The sequence below is a fragment of the Anoplopoma fimbria genome, chromosome 18 (assembly GCF_027596085.1).
Source record: "Anoplopoma fimbria isolate UVic2021 breed Golden Eagle Sablefish chromosome 18, Afim_UVic_2022, whole genome shotgun sequence".
Taxonomy (NCBI): Eukaryota; Metazoa; Chordata; class Actinopteri; order Perciformes; family Anoplopomatidae; genus Anoplopoma; species Anoplopoma fimbria.
In genome coordinates, this window is record NC_072466.1 from 7,077,132 (window position 1) to 7,095,862 (window position 18,731).

General features: G+C 39.0%; 1 protein-coding gene across 1 annotated transcript; it reads left to right on the top strand.

The window, feature by feature from the left end:
- The first annotated feature begins 1,733 nt into the window (after positions 1-1,733).
- wdr26b (WD repeat domain 26b) lies at positions 1,734-15,975 on the top strand. Its single transcript, XM_054618634.1, has 14 exons — positions 1,734-2,592; positions 4,459-4,558; positions 5,841-5,897; positions 7,672-7,808; positions 8,857-8,954; positions 9,061-9,217; positions 9,588-9,726; positions 10,432-10,585; positions 10,938-11,056; positions 11,867-12,012; positions 12,225-12,303; positions 12,432-12,561; positions 12,966-13,160; positions 13,329-15,975. Exons 1-14 carry the CDS (start codon positions 2,309-2,311, stop codon positions 13,352-13,354), a joined length of 1,821 nt encoding a protein of 606 aa, XP_054474609.1. The 5' UTR covers positions 1,734-2,308; the 3' UTR covers positions 13,355-15,975.
- Positions 15,976-18,731: the final 2,756 nt, after the last annotated feature.

Genomic DNA, 18,731 nt, shown 5'->3' on the forward strand with positions numbered 1-18,731 from the left:
CCTTCTCATTCAATGGTTTTTCTTTATTTAAACACATATGTAATTATGTGGTAAACAAACAAATGCTCAACAAACCAGAATATGTTTTATATTTTAGATTCGTCAAAGTAGTTGAATGAAAAGGTGTGTCCAAACTTTTGACTGGTACTGTATATAAAAAAAACTATATTTATTCTTGGAGATAATACATTTTGGGCAACATGATTTATTGAATTATGAGCGGTTTAGTTAAAAATGTAAAAGTTGAAGTTTTTAAATTAAGCCAACTTTTAGCCAAATATATATTAAAAAAAAAACTATACTTATTCTTGGAGATAATATAATAATAATATTGAATTATGAGCGGTTTAGTTAAAAATGTAAAAGTTGAAGTTTTTAAATTAAACCAACTTTTAGCCAAATATATATATATATAAAAATATATACTTATTCTTGGAGATAATATAATAATAACATTGAATTATGAGCGGTTTAGTTATAAATGTAAAAGTTGAAGTTTTTAAATTAAGCCAACTTTTAGCCAAATATATAAAAAAAAAAAAAACTATACTTATTCTTGGAGATAACATAATAATAATATTGAGTTATGAGCAGTTTAGTTAAAAATGTAAAAGTTGAAGTTTTTAAATTAAGCCAACTTTTAGCCAAATATATATATAAAAACTATACCTATTCTTTGAGATAATATAATAATAATATTGAATTATGAGCGGTTTAGTTAAATATAAAAGTTGAAGTTTTTAAATTAGGCCAACTTTTAGCCAAATATATATATAAAAAAAAAACTATACCTATTCTTTGAGATAATATAAAAATAATATTGAATTATGAGTGATTTAGTTAAAAATGTAAAAGTTGAAGTTTTTAAATTAAGCCAACTTTTAGCCAAATATATATATAAAAAAAAAAAATTATACTTTTTCTTGGAGATAATATATTTTGGGCCAATAAATGTATTGAATTATGAGTGATTTAGTTAAAAATGTAAAAGTTGAAGTTTTTAAATTAAGCCAACTTTTAGCCAAATATATATATATAAAACTATATATATATCTTTATATATAATAAAAAAAACTATATTTATTCTTGGAGAAAATACATTTTGGGCCACATGATTTATTGAATTATGAGCGGTTTAGTTAAAAATGTAAAAGTTGAAGTTTTTAAATTAAGCCAACTTTTAGCCAAATATATATATATAAAATATATATATATATAAAAAAAACTATTCTTGGAGAAAATACATTTTGGGCCACATGATTTATTGAATTATGAGCGGTTTAGTTAAAAATGTAAAAGTTGAAGTTTTTAAATTAAGCCAACTTTTAGCCAAATATATATATATATAAAACTATACTTATTCTTGGAGATAATATAATAATAACATTGAATTATGAGTGATTTAGTTAAAAATGTAAAAGTTGAAGTTTTTAAATTAAACCAGCTTTTAGCCAAATATATATAAAAAAAAAAATTACACTTATTCTTGGAGATAATATCATAATAATATTGAATAAAGAGTGGTTTAGTTAAAAATGTAAAAGTTGAAGTTTTTAAATTAAGCCAACTTTTAACCATATATATATATATATAAAAATATAAAACTATACTTATTCTTGGAGATAATATAATAATAACATTGAATTATAATGAATTATAATGTTTGTAACGTTTTTTTTATTTGTTTTTTTTTTTTTTTTTAAAAATTCCGTATATATTACAGCCAAGTCTCTGACGTCACTGAAACGACTGTTTTAACACGTTACATTGTTATCAGTTAATTATCACGGTAACCAGGGTCTCACTCGCCACCCACGGATTAGCGTTCTACCCGGAAGCTTGGTAGTGTAGGAATTTCCGGTGACGTCAGAGCGTGAGGACTCCATTAGAGCTGCAGCTGTTTTGAGAGAAACAACAACAAAAAAAAAAAAAAAAATATCTGACAGCCGACTTCTCGTAGTGACAGTCCTTCTCCGCAGACACACGACGAGAGGCCCCTCAATCCTGGAAGCTTGACCCCCTCATTTCCCACCCGGAGCTCCGCCGGCTTCTAACCACGGCCGCTCTCGGTGAGGAAACTCTGGCCTCCGCTTCCTCCTCCTCCGACTCGGACACCGGCGGAGCGTCGCCGCCCCCGCGGAAGAAGCACCGAGCCTCGGCGGCGGAGGGAGCAGGAGAGCCCGAGGCTTCAGCGGCTATCACAGGCCTGTCCGGACTCGTCTCAGCACTCGCGTCTCACTCTTCTCACTCCCAAGCCACATCAACCATCCACTTTAACCGAAGTGTTAACAACAATCTCAGCAGCAGCATGCAGGCAAACGGGGCAGGACAGGGGCAAGAAACATCAGATAATTCCTGCTTAAATAACGCACAAAACGGGGAGTCATCCTCGGCCGGGGGAGCGCACTCCAACGGGCTTCTCCCCGGCACAGACACCACCAGTGTCGGCTCCAGCAACGGGGCTTCAACCGGGCCCGCGTCGGGGGCTTCTGGCTCGGAGCTCGGGTCTTTGAAGAAGAAAAAACGACTCTCACAAGCGGAGGAGGATGTCATACGATTAATAGGACAACACCTCCATGGACTGGGGCTGAAGTAAGTGTAATCAGAGTCAATGCACAAACACGCACTGTTAGTGTCAGACACAAGCATGGGGGGATGGGGGCATCGAGCCTGTGAGCCTGTGAGCTCGGCTCTGTGCAGAAAGAAGGGGTCCATCTTGCACAATAACATTTAGCTCCATGGCTAACAGCACGAGCCTGCTATCCCGACATTAAAAGACCCTTTATTATGTGTGTGTGTGCAGAAAACACAGTCAAACATTTGTCTCTTTATAACACATCCATCCTGCATTGAATAAAACACATTGCATCATCTTTTTTTTTTTTTTTAATGCTTTATAAATTAAATGTCATGCAAATGTATAAAAGGTGGTTTTGTGTCTTTTTTAGGGGGGAGCACACATGCAGGATTGTCGAGTTTGCACTGTTATGTTTTGCATTTTTTTTGCCTTTTTTTAATCCATGGGTAATGTCGATTTTGGGCCCCCATGTTTGGTGTTTTTTCACCATTTTCTTGCTGTATTTTTTTTGTGTGCATTAATAGATCTGCCACACTGTTTTCAACCAGCTGCAAGTTGTTTATTCATCCAATGCATCCTCGTTTTATACAGCTCTCCCATTCTTTTCTAGATTAATGTTTTGTTTTTTATATATATATATATATATATATTTGTGTGTCGCTGTCACTGTGTCAGAGCAATGTGTCAACACAGGCACACATGCATCGTGGCAGACTTTATTTAAACACAGCAATCGATCTCGTGCTTGACAGTGGATCCTGGATTTAAACAGAATATGTTGGGGTGTTTTTTTTATTTTTATGTCGCTTGAAAGAAATGCGCTTTCTAGCAGCTGTTTTCAGATGGACGCTCTTGTGTTTGAATCTAATTATAGCACGGAGGGGTTCTCGAGAAATGTATCTTAACGTTAACCCTCTTCTTCCTAGTGGCTGTGGTAGTCACTATTTAATAGCTAGACATCCGGTAAAGACACACGCCATCCCAGTGAGAAAGTCTAGCTGCCATTACAAGGTGTTATAAAAGACAGCTTAACATAGCTATGTTTATAAGGAGGGTGGTGGTGGTGGGGGGGGGATACATGACATTGCCTGTTATGAAACAGAGCCCCTACATTTCTGCTGGGGAAATGCAGGAGAAATCAGTGTTGCAGCCAGAAGGATAAGAGGCTCAACACAGCTGCTGCGCCACTCCATTCATATACCTGAGTATGATGTCATCATGCTGAAGGTGTTAGCTACCCCCCCATCCCCACGCCACTTTCATTATCTATCTTTCTCTCTCACACACACACATCTCAGCACACTTGTTTGTGGGGTTTTGGACAGATGGTTGTGGTGGTTCATGGTTTGACGGGCTGAGAGGATGATGTCAACTGCAGTGGAAGCTCGGCTCATGTTAATGGACACGCTACTGTCCACAAATAATGCTCTGGTAACACAACTGCTTCCTGCAGTAGTCGTCGGCCGTGGACTTGCCTTCATTCCATCGTCAGCAAATTACGTTATTATTGTCCCCGGTGCTAAAATGATTGTTGCATAACTCCCACTCACCTCTTTGCTATCCTTGTAAACTTGGCACAAAGTCACAGTGGAGAAGTGACATGGGTAATGAGATAATCAAGAAAAGTTGAATAATCTGCATAGAAGCACCACTTGATATGATCATGATGAGCTAACGTTTCGACATCATACTAATGAGCTCACATTTTCTTAGCGCCACTTAGCTCTGGAATATTGGCTTTGCACTTCATTCTTAAGTTAAATATGATTCTTTTTAATACAGTTTAAAGCTATTATCTTCTTTCTTTTATTCCACTTGTCTTGTGTCTATGTTACAGCCTAACTTTCTCCCCCCCCCCCCCTTTCTCTGTGTCCCTGCAGTCAGACAGTGGACCTGCTGATGCAGGAGTCAGGCTGCAGACTGGAACACTCCTCAGCTACCAGGTTCCGCAACCATGTCATGGAGGGAGAGTGGGACAAGGTTGGTCTTTTGGTTACCATGGCTACATAATAGCACATACCTTGATAGACAGCGAATTGGTGACCGAGAGCGTCCTTATTCTACTGTAATATGCAGAGCTTGTTTGCTTGGTCCAAAAACCAGCAGAGAAATATATTTGCAGATGTCTCATATGTGTTATTGTCAAAAGCAAATATTATTCCTGTTACAAAGTGTTGAAGGAAGCCTAGGAATCTTCTAGTGTTCTGCATTAGGCCACACTCGCACAAGCTCATAGTATTATTTGTTATATGTTGTACACATTTTATACACATTTCTGATGAACACCAGTGAAACAGTTTTCTTGACTAACGGATGTTATTGTTTAAATGCTATTTGACTTTGGAACTGGCAATTACAGAGCACATATCATTGTTGAAGCTCTTTAACCCTAAAGAAAAATAATTAATGTATTTCATGTCATGGATTGTTGATAGAACACAAAATCTGCTTCTAAATATTAATATTAACATTGTTCTGTAATTTATTATAGCAAAATAACAAGGCACGTGCCCCATTACGTGCCCTTCATCATATTAAAACATCCAAATACACCTAAACACCTGAAGCATAGCAGCACGCTACTTCAGGATGTTGTGAGGCCTCCATTAGGCCCATAATGTGTACCATCAATAATGTGTCAAACGTTATTGATAGTACATATGGTATATTAGCATATTTTAAGACATGTTCATGTAATTGGCTTTTAAATCAACACTCTCAGCTGTATTACCCTGTTCTGCAGCAGAGAGAAAACTCTCATTGCAACATTTAAGAGCAGAGGCTTATAAAAGCACATATCCAATAACACAGTGGCAGAGTAGATCTTCTGGAATAATGACCTTATGTCAGAACTGCAGGGTGGAATATTCACACAAGCACTAATCCAAATGGATGCACATTTTTAGATGTAGCAGGTAGGGTTGTCCTCTCCACAAACCAGTCGTACACCAGCCGCTGTTTTGATTCCCAAAGTCTAGTTCTACTGGCAAAATGGTACAAGTGGCCAGTATTTTTTGATAAACAAAGATGTTTTACTGTCTTCTATAATTCTAATCAAAGCACATGGACATCAGACTCATTGTTATGCCCTCGGTTTACTCATCTTAAACAATAAAGAAGAAGGTGACCATAAGATCTGTATTACTGCTTGTGTGATTCGTTTTTGGGTTTTTTTCTCCTGTGCATGCATGAAAACTGCTGAACTGACCATTTCTCTTTCTCTGTCTCTCCCGTCCATCACCCTCCCTTTGTTTTGATCCAGGCTGAGAATGATCTCAATGAGCTGAGAGCACTGATGCATTCTCCCAATGCCATTGTGGTAAGCTCCCCTTGAACCAAACTGAATGACAGCCGGTCAGTTAGAAGGCACAACTGGAGGTTCTAGAATGTTACAGTTATAATGGAGGGCTGCAGGTTCTTGTTGTGGGACACGTAACGCTAAATATATTGTTCTGGACGACAGAGCGGGATGGGAACAACATTAGATTCATGGAATGAATGTGTAATTCTGTTGTTTTTAAGCAAAATTTAGTTAGATTCCTTTAGTTTGTTTTTAGACTCAAAATCAAAATAGTCCTGTTTTCTTTAACAAGGTGTCCATTATATAAATTGTTCACTAGAGATTACTGAGATTTCTACATTTTAAGATATGATTCTTAAGTACATTATATATAATTTTCTCAATGAATCTTAATAAAACTAATTTAAAGGAATACTTGAAAATGTTAATTTATGTTACTTGTTTTTGAGAAACAAACACTATCAGACTGGACTTTTAAAAAGTTTAATGTCAGCTTTACAAGTTGTATTAATTTAGATGTTATTACATGAGTGAAACCATAGCTGTGTCCCAGTTCCTCACTACATATTCATTCTAACTGTATGAACTGAACTTAAAAGTGCTTAAATTAAGTGTAATCAATTCTCAGAGAATTTAGTATGCATGCTTAATTTGCTTGATTTGGAGTGTTCCGTTGATCTATAAACTATTGTCCCACAATGCATTGCACATTGGAAATCAGGAGTTACTCACGGTGGCAAAAATTCAAACTAATAGTGGATGTTTGAAAGATGCCGTCAGGAAATCTTTTTTAAAAAAGCCACTCTTTGCACATTCTAAAATGTCAGTTTGATTGCCATCTGTAAGTCTTCTTGTATTATTTTTTTAAAACAACATTTTAAAGGAAAATGTATTGTATACTAACTGCCAAAATGGTATACTGTGAAGATTTGTACGATAGTACACGTACTGTACAATATTGAAAATGGGGCTAATTAGCCCCAGCTAGCATGCTAATTAGCAGACAAGATGAGCTTCAAAAATGATCCCATATGTCTCAGAGCCTGCTGCTCTGTCAGAAGTCTGTCTAACTGCCATCACCAGTTGGGTAAATGAGAGAATGGCTGCAGCTGTTGATTTTCAGCTGTAAGTGCAAAGTGGGAAGCCATTTTAGGTCTTGGGTTGTAGCAGGTTAGTGTTGATAGTGTCAACATGACTTTCCCTGCAGTTCACTTCTATCACAGGCCTAGTTGGAGAGTTAGGAGATGTCTGTGTGCTCTTGTAATCTTTATTTGCAGACCTTTGTGGGTGGATGTTTTCATATATATTTATGTGTAGTACATTTAACTGTTCTTCCACCCTGTTGTCAGGGCTACAGCTCCCTCTGTATACCTGAGATAAGACAGCAGCTCTTGATACCACAAGCCTTAACGCTTACCAGCAGTGACTGGTAAACACATGCCAGTGGTCTTCAGTATGAAGGGAGTAGGCTATTGGCAGTGTAAATATGGTCTGGTAAAAACCACGATGGCATTTATAATAGAAATGAATGCATTTCATATGTGGTATTTTCTTTATTTTTAAATGATTGGAGATGTTTTTTGAAATGCACAGCTGACACCCTCCAAACATGAAGCTTTTTATGTCCTTCTCTAGTCATGCAGACCAGCTGTTGTTGGACCAGTGGTTTAAATGGCTTCTTATCAATAGCAAAGGGAAACTTGACGCAGGAGTGTAACTTGTTTGTCATTCTTTTTTTCCCTTTGTTTATAAAATCTCTTATTTGTACCTTTTTGTCCCCACTTCTGCTTAGCGTATGAAGTTCCTGTTGCTGCAGCAGAAGTACCTAGAATATCTGGAGGATGGCAAAGTCCTGGAGGCTCTACAGGTGCTCCGGGGAGAGCTGACGCCACTCAAGTACAACACAGATCGCATCCACGTACTTAGCGGGTAAGGTTACAAGTTTGATACTGCATCCGTCTCATTGCATCCACCAGTCCACTCTGTCTAAACAAATACACAAATACGAACTTAGATAGCTTTGTAATCACTAATTATACAGCTACCACCTCTGAGCCAAATATAGAGCCAGGCATTTTAATGAAGGCTGGAACATCTCTTAAGTAACAGCAATGTTTGTAACCAGATAGCTCGATGGATAAATATTCCTTTATTGATCCCCATGGGGGAAATTCAGGTGTTGCAGCAGCTCAAGTACAGAGTAGACAGATTAAGATAATAAATAAATTTAAAAAACCGTCAAATCCACTGTGAAAATGATGAGCTAAATACATATTTTCAGTGTCCAATGTTGTCACACAGTTACTGTTTTTACTGTTTATCAATATACAAAATGATTTGTATCTTTTATGGTCAGGGCAAGTGTGACTATTGACAATAATCATGTGGCCTTTAAAAAATAGTTTCTCACACTGCACTAATTTAGATTGCTTTCACGGCATGTTCAATTCAATGGCTTGGATCAATATTCCTCCATGATCTCTAGTTTGTTATATTTGTGTTGTCCAATATTAATGTCATACTATGAATTGTTCCACAGGCATACAGTATACGGTTGTCAGTAGCTACAGGATCCTATAATCCATGATCTGATCAATGCAGAGTTCCCCATGCCCTAAGCAAACACACTCCTATGATCCGTCATCTACACTGCCAACAACCTGTTTGTCTTAAATGACTGTCAATCAATTGGCAGAATAATCAATTGATCTGTCGCTTGTTTTAGGTAAATCAGTCGTCTTCACCCCAATGTGTCCTTGGGTCTGTCGTTGCATTTCTGTCAGCTCGTTCCTCAAAAAAATATCTACATTCACTGTACTGTTTCCTCATTCAGGCAGCATTATTCCTACCACACTAACCACTATGTTGTCAATATTGTGTGCTCCTGCTCTTGCTGGCGACTTGTTGTTTCTTTGTTGTTATTTCTTTCTGTATATGTCGTTATGTTTCTGAGCTGTGTGCTTGTGTCTTCCTTCAGGTACCTTATGTGCAGCCATGCTGAGGACCTGAAGGCCAAGGCAGAGTGGGAGGGCAAGGGCACCGCGTCACGCTGCAGACTGCTGGACAAATTACAGAGTGAGGAAACATGTCTATACACTAACATATATATATATATATATAGCACGTCTACAACACTACTATTCCCCTACATAAATAACCCACATGTCTGCTTCTTTCTTAGCATACCTACCACCTTCTGTGATGCTGCCCCCTCGGCGGATGCAGACCCTCCTGCGGCAAGCAGTGGAGCTGCAGAGGGACCGCTGCCTCTATCACAACACCAAGCTGGACAGTAGTCTGGACTCGGTCTCTCTCCTCCTCGATCATGTCTGCAGCAGGTTGGTACCGCACAGCTAGCATGCTACACAAAGCCTCTCGAGGCCTCAATTTTGGATTATCAAAGTGCAGCATCTATTCACGTGTTGAGGAACTGAAAGCCTCGCTTTGTGTGCCTCTTCTGTGTCAGAACTAATTTCCCCTCTCTTTTATGTATTTCATTTTTTTTTAATCTTTATTTTGTTAGGCAGTCTCATTGAGATTAAAATGTCCCTAGCATCTTACTTCTTCAATATGCCACTACTCTTGTTGTTTTATAAGTTTGATCCTAGCAACATGTTGAGATATAGACAATATGAGCTAAGGAGACCTGCTTAGGTCCCTGACTTGCACAATAAACATCTTAACCATTTAAATTTTTCTGTGTCACAGGAAGCAGTTCCCCTGTTACACTCAACAGATTCTGACAGAGCACTGCAACGAGGTGTGGTTCTGCAAATTCTCAAATGACGGCACCAAACTAGCCACCGGCTCCAAAGACACTACAGTCATAGTTTGGCAAGTGGACCCGGTGAGTGTTAAACTCTTTTTTATGATTTAGCCCACAGCTAAAATTCCTCTGCTGGTATGTTGTGATCAGGGCTTTTACATTGACAGGCAGGTTTTTCTTTTATAAAATATGTATCTTACAGAAATGTACTTTCTTTGAATTTTCCATGGTTACCCTCGTGTGAATATTTTATGCATATCAACACGTGTAATCTGGAGCACTTTAATTTACACTCTTAGATTATGAGACATTATTTTGAGAAATACATAACTTTCCTTTGGTGAAGTCTGTCATTGTATCATCACTGATAATAAATATGGTACTCTTCATTGCATCCTTAACATATACATTTGGTTGGTTAAGGAACACTGGTGTCTTTTTTTTATATATAAAATTGGACGTCTGTTTACCTCTTTCTCTATAAAATAAGAATCCTGCGCCAAATGACGTCGCATCCATTCACACAAGTAGTTGTCCTTCAGGTTCTTTTATGTTGACTAAGACTTCAGAAAGTCTTTTTTGTAACGACTCTTTTGTATTTAGTGCACCTTTGGCTTGGAATGAGGACAAATCATTTGTGATGTTGACTAGACTCGTGAAACTTCAACGTGCACTTTGACTTTGGTTTGAAAACGTGTAACCATAGCGCTACTGGAAACGAAGGCCCGACCCTAAATCTGTGGGAATTAATTTCTTCATAATCCTCTTCATCCTGTCTTCGTGTAGGAGAGCCACCAGTTGAAGCTGCTGCGAACCCTTGAGGGTCATGCATACGGTGTCTCCTATTTAGCCTGGAGTCCCGACGACACCTACCTGATCGCCTGTGGACCCGACGACTGCTCTGAGCTGTGGCTCTGGAATGTTCAGGTAACATTCATACGTGTACATTTTAAACAACTGTGTTTTCCATGTGCCAGCCCCGTTTTTTTGTTTCATGTGCACAACAGAGTTAAAATTTTCACAGAAGCATTGATCCGTGTTGTGAAAGACTTGAGCTGTCCAATTCAGTCAAAAAGCAGAACAGAAAAACATGCCTTAAGCTCCCCATAGATACTCTGTAGGCTGTGTGTACCCAATGACCTCTCCTCCGAACCCCTCCCCCTCCCCTTTCCTTTCATTTTATCCACCCCTCCCCCACTCTTACTTAATGTTTCTTCTCGCTGTCTCCCTCCCCTCCTATTTTTCTCTGCCCGTGTTTTTCAACTGTCTCTGCCTATCCCCTTGATGAGCAGACGGGGAGCTGCGGACCAAAATGTCCCAGTCCCATGAAGACAGTCTGACCAGTGTGGCATGGAACCCCGATGGCAAACGCTTTGTGACCGGAGGACAGAGGGGGCAGTTCTATCAGTGTGTAAGTGGATGGGTGGTTTGCCCCAAAGAGAATTGTTATGATGGGATGTGTTGAACCGGTTAATACCTCTGATATATATGTCATCCATTTCCCTCTCAAGAATTATGGATCACCTTTTTATTCAATTGATTGTGTGTGTGTGTGTGTGTGTGTGTGTGTGTGTGTGTGTGTGTGTGTGTGTGTGTGTGTGTGTGTGTGTGTGTGTGTGTGTGTGTGTGTGTGTGTGTGTGTGTGTGTGTGTGTGTGTGTGTGTGTGTGTGTGTGTGTGTATAATGTGATATTTTATATATATATATATATTACACATCGACTGCTAAAGGTCATCACTTGTGTAACAATTGATGACCTTAGGCAGGTTGCGTCAAGATGATTGGATCTTTCTGTGTATTGATTTTTTTTTTTTTTTTTTTTTTTTTTTTGCACATTTCTTTTGGGAATATGGTTAATACGTTTATCTAGGCGTAAAGGGCATGACTCTGTATAATTGATGATGTGTGTATGCTAGAAATGAACACTTGAACTAATTTCACACACATTTTCAAAAGCTGCAGAAAAGGCTTAGAAATAACTACAGTAGAAATGTACGGCTGTTTCATTGGAGTTGCGTTGACAAACCTGTGACATGTTGAGAGGAAGGAAAGCAGTTTGATCTTACGTGTTCCTCAAACTTTACTTTGTTAAATGGTCGGATTGTTGCGTTGCGTTGGCATCTGAACGGTCCTCTTGTTAAATACGGTCACCATACGATGTCCATGTTTTCATTCCCCTGTCAAGAATAAGATATGAGTGATCTGCTGTCTGTGTTGTCAGGACCTGGACGGTAACTTGTTGGACTCCTGGGAGGGCGTGCGAGTGCAGTGCCTGTGGTGCCTGGGTGATGGCAGAGCAGTGCTGGCTTCAGACACCCACCAACGTATCCGGGGGTACAACTTCGAGGACCTTACGGACAGAAACATGTATGTGCCAGCTGTAATAATCCCAGTAATGTCTTATAAATAGATTACGGTTGAATTACTAGCTGAAAATACCACACATTTTGCTTATAAACGCTAGCAAAAGGAGTTTGATTTTTAAAGCCCATACCCAGTCACTGTCATGTGTTTTTTATGTTTGCATTAGTCAATACAGTGCCTGACTGTCTGTGTCTTGTTTACATGTCCTTTTACAGAGTTCAAGAGGACCACCCCATTATGTCTTTTACTGTTTCAAAGAATGGAAGATTAGCTTTGTTAAATGTAGCAACTCAGGTAAGCCTTTTTTCCCCCCACTGTCATCAATTTTATTTGCTTCTAAAGAACACTTTGTTTTTAAAAAACACTATGCCGGATGTTACAGCAGTTAAAGGATATATATCTCTCTACTACCTTTTTTGTAGGGAGTGCACCTGTGGGACCTTCAGGACCGGGTGCTGGTGAGGAAATACCAAGGTGTGACCCAGGGCTTCTACACCATCCACTCCTGCTTTGGAGGACACAACGAAGACTTTATTGCCAGTGGCAGCGAAGGTACAGTCGGAGAACACTGCAGAGCAAAATACTGAAAGGCAGTATGGCTCTTTGTAATAAACTGAAGTACTTAGACTGTCCCTGCTGACTGTTTTTAATCTGGTACTGTGGACATTGGGAGTCAAGGATCTTGCTTTGTTTGTTGTGTTTGGTTTGCGTTCAGTTAAAAAGCATAGAGCGTTACAAGTCTTTGCTTATTGTTGCACAGGATCACTGCTGAAGTATTGACTCATATAAACAGACTTCACATACGTTTTTCCTCGGCAGTGATTGGAAGTTATTTTACTTTTTCATATTTTGTCTCCAATCTGTAATTATCCATGTCTTCTCATATTTCCTCCCGTTGTACTAAATATGTGTACTTCCCCCCCTGCTTTGATGCCTTTGTCATCCCTTCTCCACAGACCACAAAGTGTACATCTGGCACAGGCGTGGCGAACTTCCCATTGCTGAGCTAACAGGCCACACACGCACCGTTAACTGTGTGAGCTGGAACCCGGCCATCCCAGGACTCATGGCTTCCGCCTCAGATGACGGCACAGTGCGTGTCTGGGGTCCTGCCCCCTTTCTCGACTCTCAAGAGGCGGACGGACTCAACGGTAAATGCAAAATCTATTTTTTCCCATCAAAATTCTCAGTAATTTTAACCACGAAAAACAGAGTTACAGGAGAGCTTTTACAGGAAAACGCCACCAACTTTGTTGAATGTTCCTGAATTACAAGGTGTCTCTATATTTACCTGATCTCCTTTATCTTTTTCTCCTCAGAAAACTGCAGTAACATGGACAGTTGATGGTCACTTAAGGAGCAGATGACATCTCTCTTTAACAACAATCCAAGAATCCCAGAATAAAAAACAAAACGGGCAAATACAAATCCAACGCCAACCTAAAGCAAGACAAGATTGACATACGAAAAAAGCCACCAAGACAACAAAAGAGAAAACAAAAGTGAGAAAAATTTGTCTCCTGACTGGCCTGGAGATAATGAGTGGAGGTGATGGGGGTCACTGAAAATTCAGGTCCTCAACCAAAACCTGATCCTGACCAAGATGTAAACCAGTCCATGCCCAGCGGGATCCAACCGCCATCCAACGGTGAGCTGGAACGGCTGTTCTCCTTCTCCAACTGACCCTTCTTCCCCCATCTCGCTGCATGGTCACCAACCATGCCAGGTCCTCGCAGAGTTTCCAGGGAAACCCACCTCCACCTCGAGCTTGGAGCACATGAAGTCCCAGTGATGCCTCCGGACAGACACCGCAGACCAGCCGTCTATCCTTGGACTACATCTGTCTGCCTGTTTGTCTCTCACATCACCTGTATAATGTCTCCATGGACATGGGTGGGGTGTTGTTGGGGGAGGATGGTGCATAGGGGGATATAGCAACTCTTCTGTATGTGTGTTCTCCTCTTCCCCAATCTCTTGCTATATTCTTCGCGTTCGATCCGTTGGACAAAGGCCGAAAAAAAAAAAAAAAAAAAAAATCCACCATGAAAACACTGACCGACCAGCTGACAAAGAACACATAAAAAAAGGCTATGCTAAATGTTGGAATTTTTTTATGATAGTCATAGCGTAATTCTCATTTAAGAGGTGAATCTTAGCTCAAGTAGTGCCCGTGGAAAGCTTTAGCGTGAAGATTCCACTTTGTGTTTCTCGACATTAGGAAAAACAAACTTTTTATTCCTTAATTTAACTTCTAACAAGGACAGTCGCTGTAATGTCTCCAGCTGACAGCTCCCCCCCAACCCCCCCATCCCCTCTGTCGAGCTAGCTACCGCACAACTCCATTACATCTGCCTAAGAGGAGATGGACAGAGGGATTCACAGTTCACATATCAACGGTGAGAGACGTTGGTGGTGAGGTGGGGTTTCCACTGTCAGGACACATACTCTGACCTTACTCAAAAGACACGCTTTTTGGATGTGAAAGAGTTCAAGTGCAACTTGGATTGCGCACATGGTGACTGCTGTCCCTCCTCTGTGTATGTGTGTGTGTGTGTGTGTGTGTGTGTGCGTGAAAGAGTGTGTGAGTGTGTGTGTGTGTGTGCGTGAGTGAGTGTGGCAATTATGCATGCACACATTAGTGTGAGAGTTGACATTTCTGGGTGCAGGTTTAATTGGCGCGTGTTTTTTTGTATGTGTGTTCAATTCACACCAGCAGAAGGTTCACACCCCCACCCACTCCTCCCCCGTGCTCCTTATCCCATAGTACAATTGTAAAGAGGATTTTAACCCAATTCTAAGTTATCCAAAGCCCCACCGGGACCTCTATCTGTGGAACAAAGAATACTTGAGAGCCATTTTGTAAAAGAAAAATCTTTTCTTTAATCTGGGGCTTTAATTTTAACATATTTTCTCTTTTTTTTTTTTTTTTTTTTTTTTTTCACCTTACCACGGGGCGTTCGAACGGCACTGAGTTATTGGCAACGAATCGCCTCTGTGGGTAAAAAGAAAAGGACATTTAAAAAAAATAGAAAAAAAAAAAAAAAGAGCAGTTTGAGTGAGGCATGTTTCAAAAAAAAAAAAAAAAAGCTGTAAAACTGTTGTGTTATTAGCAAAGGGTCATTTCATATATGAAGTTAATGATTGTAATTACTGAACGAGAAGTTAGCACGGCCCTAGAGAGAAGAGGCACCGATAACCAGAACCACTCTCTGACCCCACAACGTCGGGGAGTGTTGTTGTAATCCTAAAACACACACACACACACACACACACACACACACACACACACACACACACACACACACACACACACACACACACAAATACAAACAAATATACAAACTGCCTTCCTGTTCATACAGTTGCACACAAACCTTCAGTATGTATGACACCCCCCACTGCACTTTGAGTGTTTTTTTTGCTCACTCTCACCTACTGCAATGGCATAAATCCATGAGCTTCTCTCAGTCTTATGGTCGCCTCAATAGACGTTGGCTTAAAAAGGTTGCATTGGCAGAGACTCAAAACCTTAACAGGAGATTGCTAAAGGATTTGAACCCTCACGATGCGTCCTATGCACCCAACAGCAGTGACTGATCATCTTGTAGACATTTATAGAACTGAACCTCGGCCATAAAAGGCATAGCAGCCTGATCTCGAGGGTACAACTCTTGGAGCTTAAAGAGAATTCAGCATTAACACACACCTCCCCCCCCCCGCCCTTGCTCTCCAGCCAAGTTATTCAGTGGTCAGTGCGCCATTCAAAGCTTTCTTCCTCCCTTTTTCAGGGTATGTAATGACTATTTGCTACAGACTGATATACAGTAAAACATGTTTAAAATCAGTGCTTTTCTGTCTGTTTTTATTGAACTTTTTTGTTACTTCAATTTTTTCGTTTTGTTCACATTATATCATTTTTTGGTTGACCTCTATCCCTGTATGATCATATTAAAATATAACCAGACATTTGGAGTCCTCATTTCTTTTGTAGTCTTTATAACCCCCTGTTATCATTATTTTATATATATATATATATTATTTTGTTTGTTTCTTTGTATTCAGTTGCATTTTATCGACTACTACTATTACAAATTAATATGCACAGTAACGCCCATGCCAATGGGAGTGGGAAGCGTTTCTAGGAGGTGTGTTACCTACAATCAAATCAGGTCTGAACTTATCCACCTCTCGCCTTTAAAGAGTTTCCTTCATGTGAAAATCTACTTCATCGCATGTCTGTGTAATTGACCGAAATCTATCTCTTGGTGTGCCATTGTTGATTGATCTGACCCTTATCAAAGCCAATTTATTTGAGGCACGCTAGTGTTTTTTTGTGTCATGGTCTGATATTCACACTTTGGAAACCTGTATCTCAACTCCTGGACTGCAGAATGGACTCTCCTTCCACACCCGACATTATTTCAGAAGACTTGAGGCAAAATCACACACATTAAACCCTAACATGAGTTTCAGTAAAGCCCATAATTCACCCGCGGGTGACAAATGCTATGTCTGTATGCAACCTTGTGTTTGCTCTTCTTTTGTCTTGAGTTTACCAAGGGAGTTGTTTCTGATTCATGTCTTTATTTCTCTCTCGGAGGTGGTGGTGGGGGGGGGTTGCTGGGTGGGGAATGATAAGGGCTTACTGTAGCATCTCTAAGTTCCTTGGGATTTGGCGGGAAGGGGGGTGACGTGTGGCTTTGCGTTCAATGTGTTATTTACAAAAGTGATTGTACTGTTTTGTATTGTTGTGTAGGAAAAGTGTCATGTATGCATATTTTCAATAAAGCATTCAGGGTTTTGAAAAAAAAAAAGGCAGATGGGAGTTTGATGGGACGAGAAGTTGCAAAGGCCCCGAGAACAAAGTTTCAGAAACCCAGAAGACCCAGGTCGGCCCTGCATCACTGCTTTGGGCAAAGCATGTGGCAAAGGGTCTCTAGTGGAGAACACTGGGTTAGATATCTGTCAGAATTCTACCTTGTATTCAGTTGTTTTTATTTCTAAATGTCTTTAATGCAATTTCAGGAGCCAGACCAGCTGTTAAGAGGCTATCTTCGATGCCATTAGGAATAATGAGAAAATGGCGTTATTTTGAGTAAGTCATGTTGTTGGCCATACATTTCAATACAAAACGAGCCATTTACTTTAGGAAGCCGGTGTCCGAGGCATGGGTGCCAACAAAATGTGAAAATATCGTTGGGGACCCAAAGTATTCAATATTGAAAATGAGGAAGTAAATAATCCTGTGAAGTGATACAGACCAAATATATAATAAAATCATGGAATTGTGAAATAATCCAATATATTATTTAACATTGGTTTGCAGACAGCACAGATGGCTCTGCCCTTTTTGTCTTGACTGATATTGGCTTTGTGATGGAAAGTGGTTTGAAATGAAACAGGGTCATTGGGGAAAACATTGTTATGAAATTTTAAAAGAACTTGAAAACTTTTGAAATATAAATGACCTGCAGTAAGCTCTGTGATTGTAATAAAAGACATAATGAAATAATATTTCATATTAATGAGATTTTTTTAATGTACAGGATTATTTCAATATATACTGGTTATATTAAACCTTTAGTATGTATATGTATTTCATGTAGCATTAATTCAATGAAGACCACTGCGCTTCTGCAGATTTATTGTGCCACCTGGTGGTCAATTGATATATATCAGTAAAACAACAACAACAAAAATATTAAGACAAATATTAACCCTACATCAAGTAAAATATAAGAATTAAATAGTGAAAGGATGAAAAGGGGCATCGATAAAAACACACCAGCAATAAATAAAACTTGAAAAAAAGGGAGAAAGACCTAGTCAGCCTTAAAGATCTACGCCTCATTCAGATCTAATTGTTTAAGCTATGGGTAGGCTTTAAACTCGGCTGTCATACTCATATCTGTTTCTTAAATAAAAGTAGCTATATAACACTAAATAAATGCTCAGTTAGAAATAAAAGTCCTGCATTTGAAATTACCATTTAGTACTCATGCAGAATGGATATGTATATTATACATAATGCATGTATCACGTTAATGATGCAGCTGGTAAAGCTAGGGCTAACTGTCATCACTTTGCTGTTATATCTCATTTGTTGATAATGTTTTGTTTTAATAATCTAAATCTGCAACTCTATCATATAAATGCAGTTGAGTAAAATATCAATATTTGCCCCTTAAATATAGTAGAGTAGAGGCATAAAGTGACATCAAAAGGAAATGCTGAAGTAAAGTACAAGTATCTCAAATTTTAAAAAAAAAAAATTGTATTATTTTTTTTTTATTTTGAAGGTGCAGTACTTGAGTAAATGTATTTGAGACACTCGAAAGCATTGAGTTTTATTTTACTGCAGAAGAAAATGCAATATGTATGGGCTGTTTTCTTAAAATGTATATACAGCACCAGTCAAAAGTTTGGACACACTTTCTCATTCAATGGTTCTTCTTTATTTTTTTTTTTATTTTTTTCTACATAGTAGATTTATATTGAAGACATCCAAACTATGAAGGAACACATCCTTCCTTCCTGTTGCTGTCAGGTTGCACAACCAGCTCTGCTCCCAGTAGACCACATGACACTAATACACTGTGTAATACAATAGTTATAATACTTTCTGTCTGTATATATAATATTTCAGTTACTGTGGATTCTTTACTGTTTTTTATTGCTCATTTGCTTATTTATAATACTTATTTTTAATCTTGTTTTTTTGG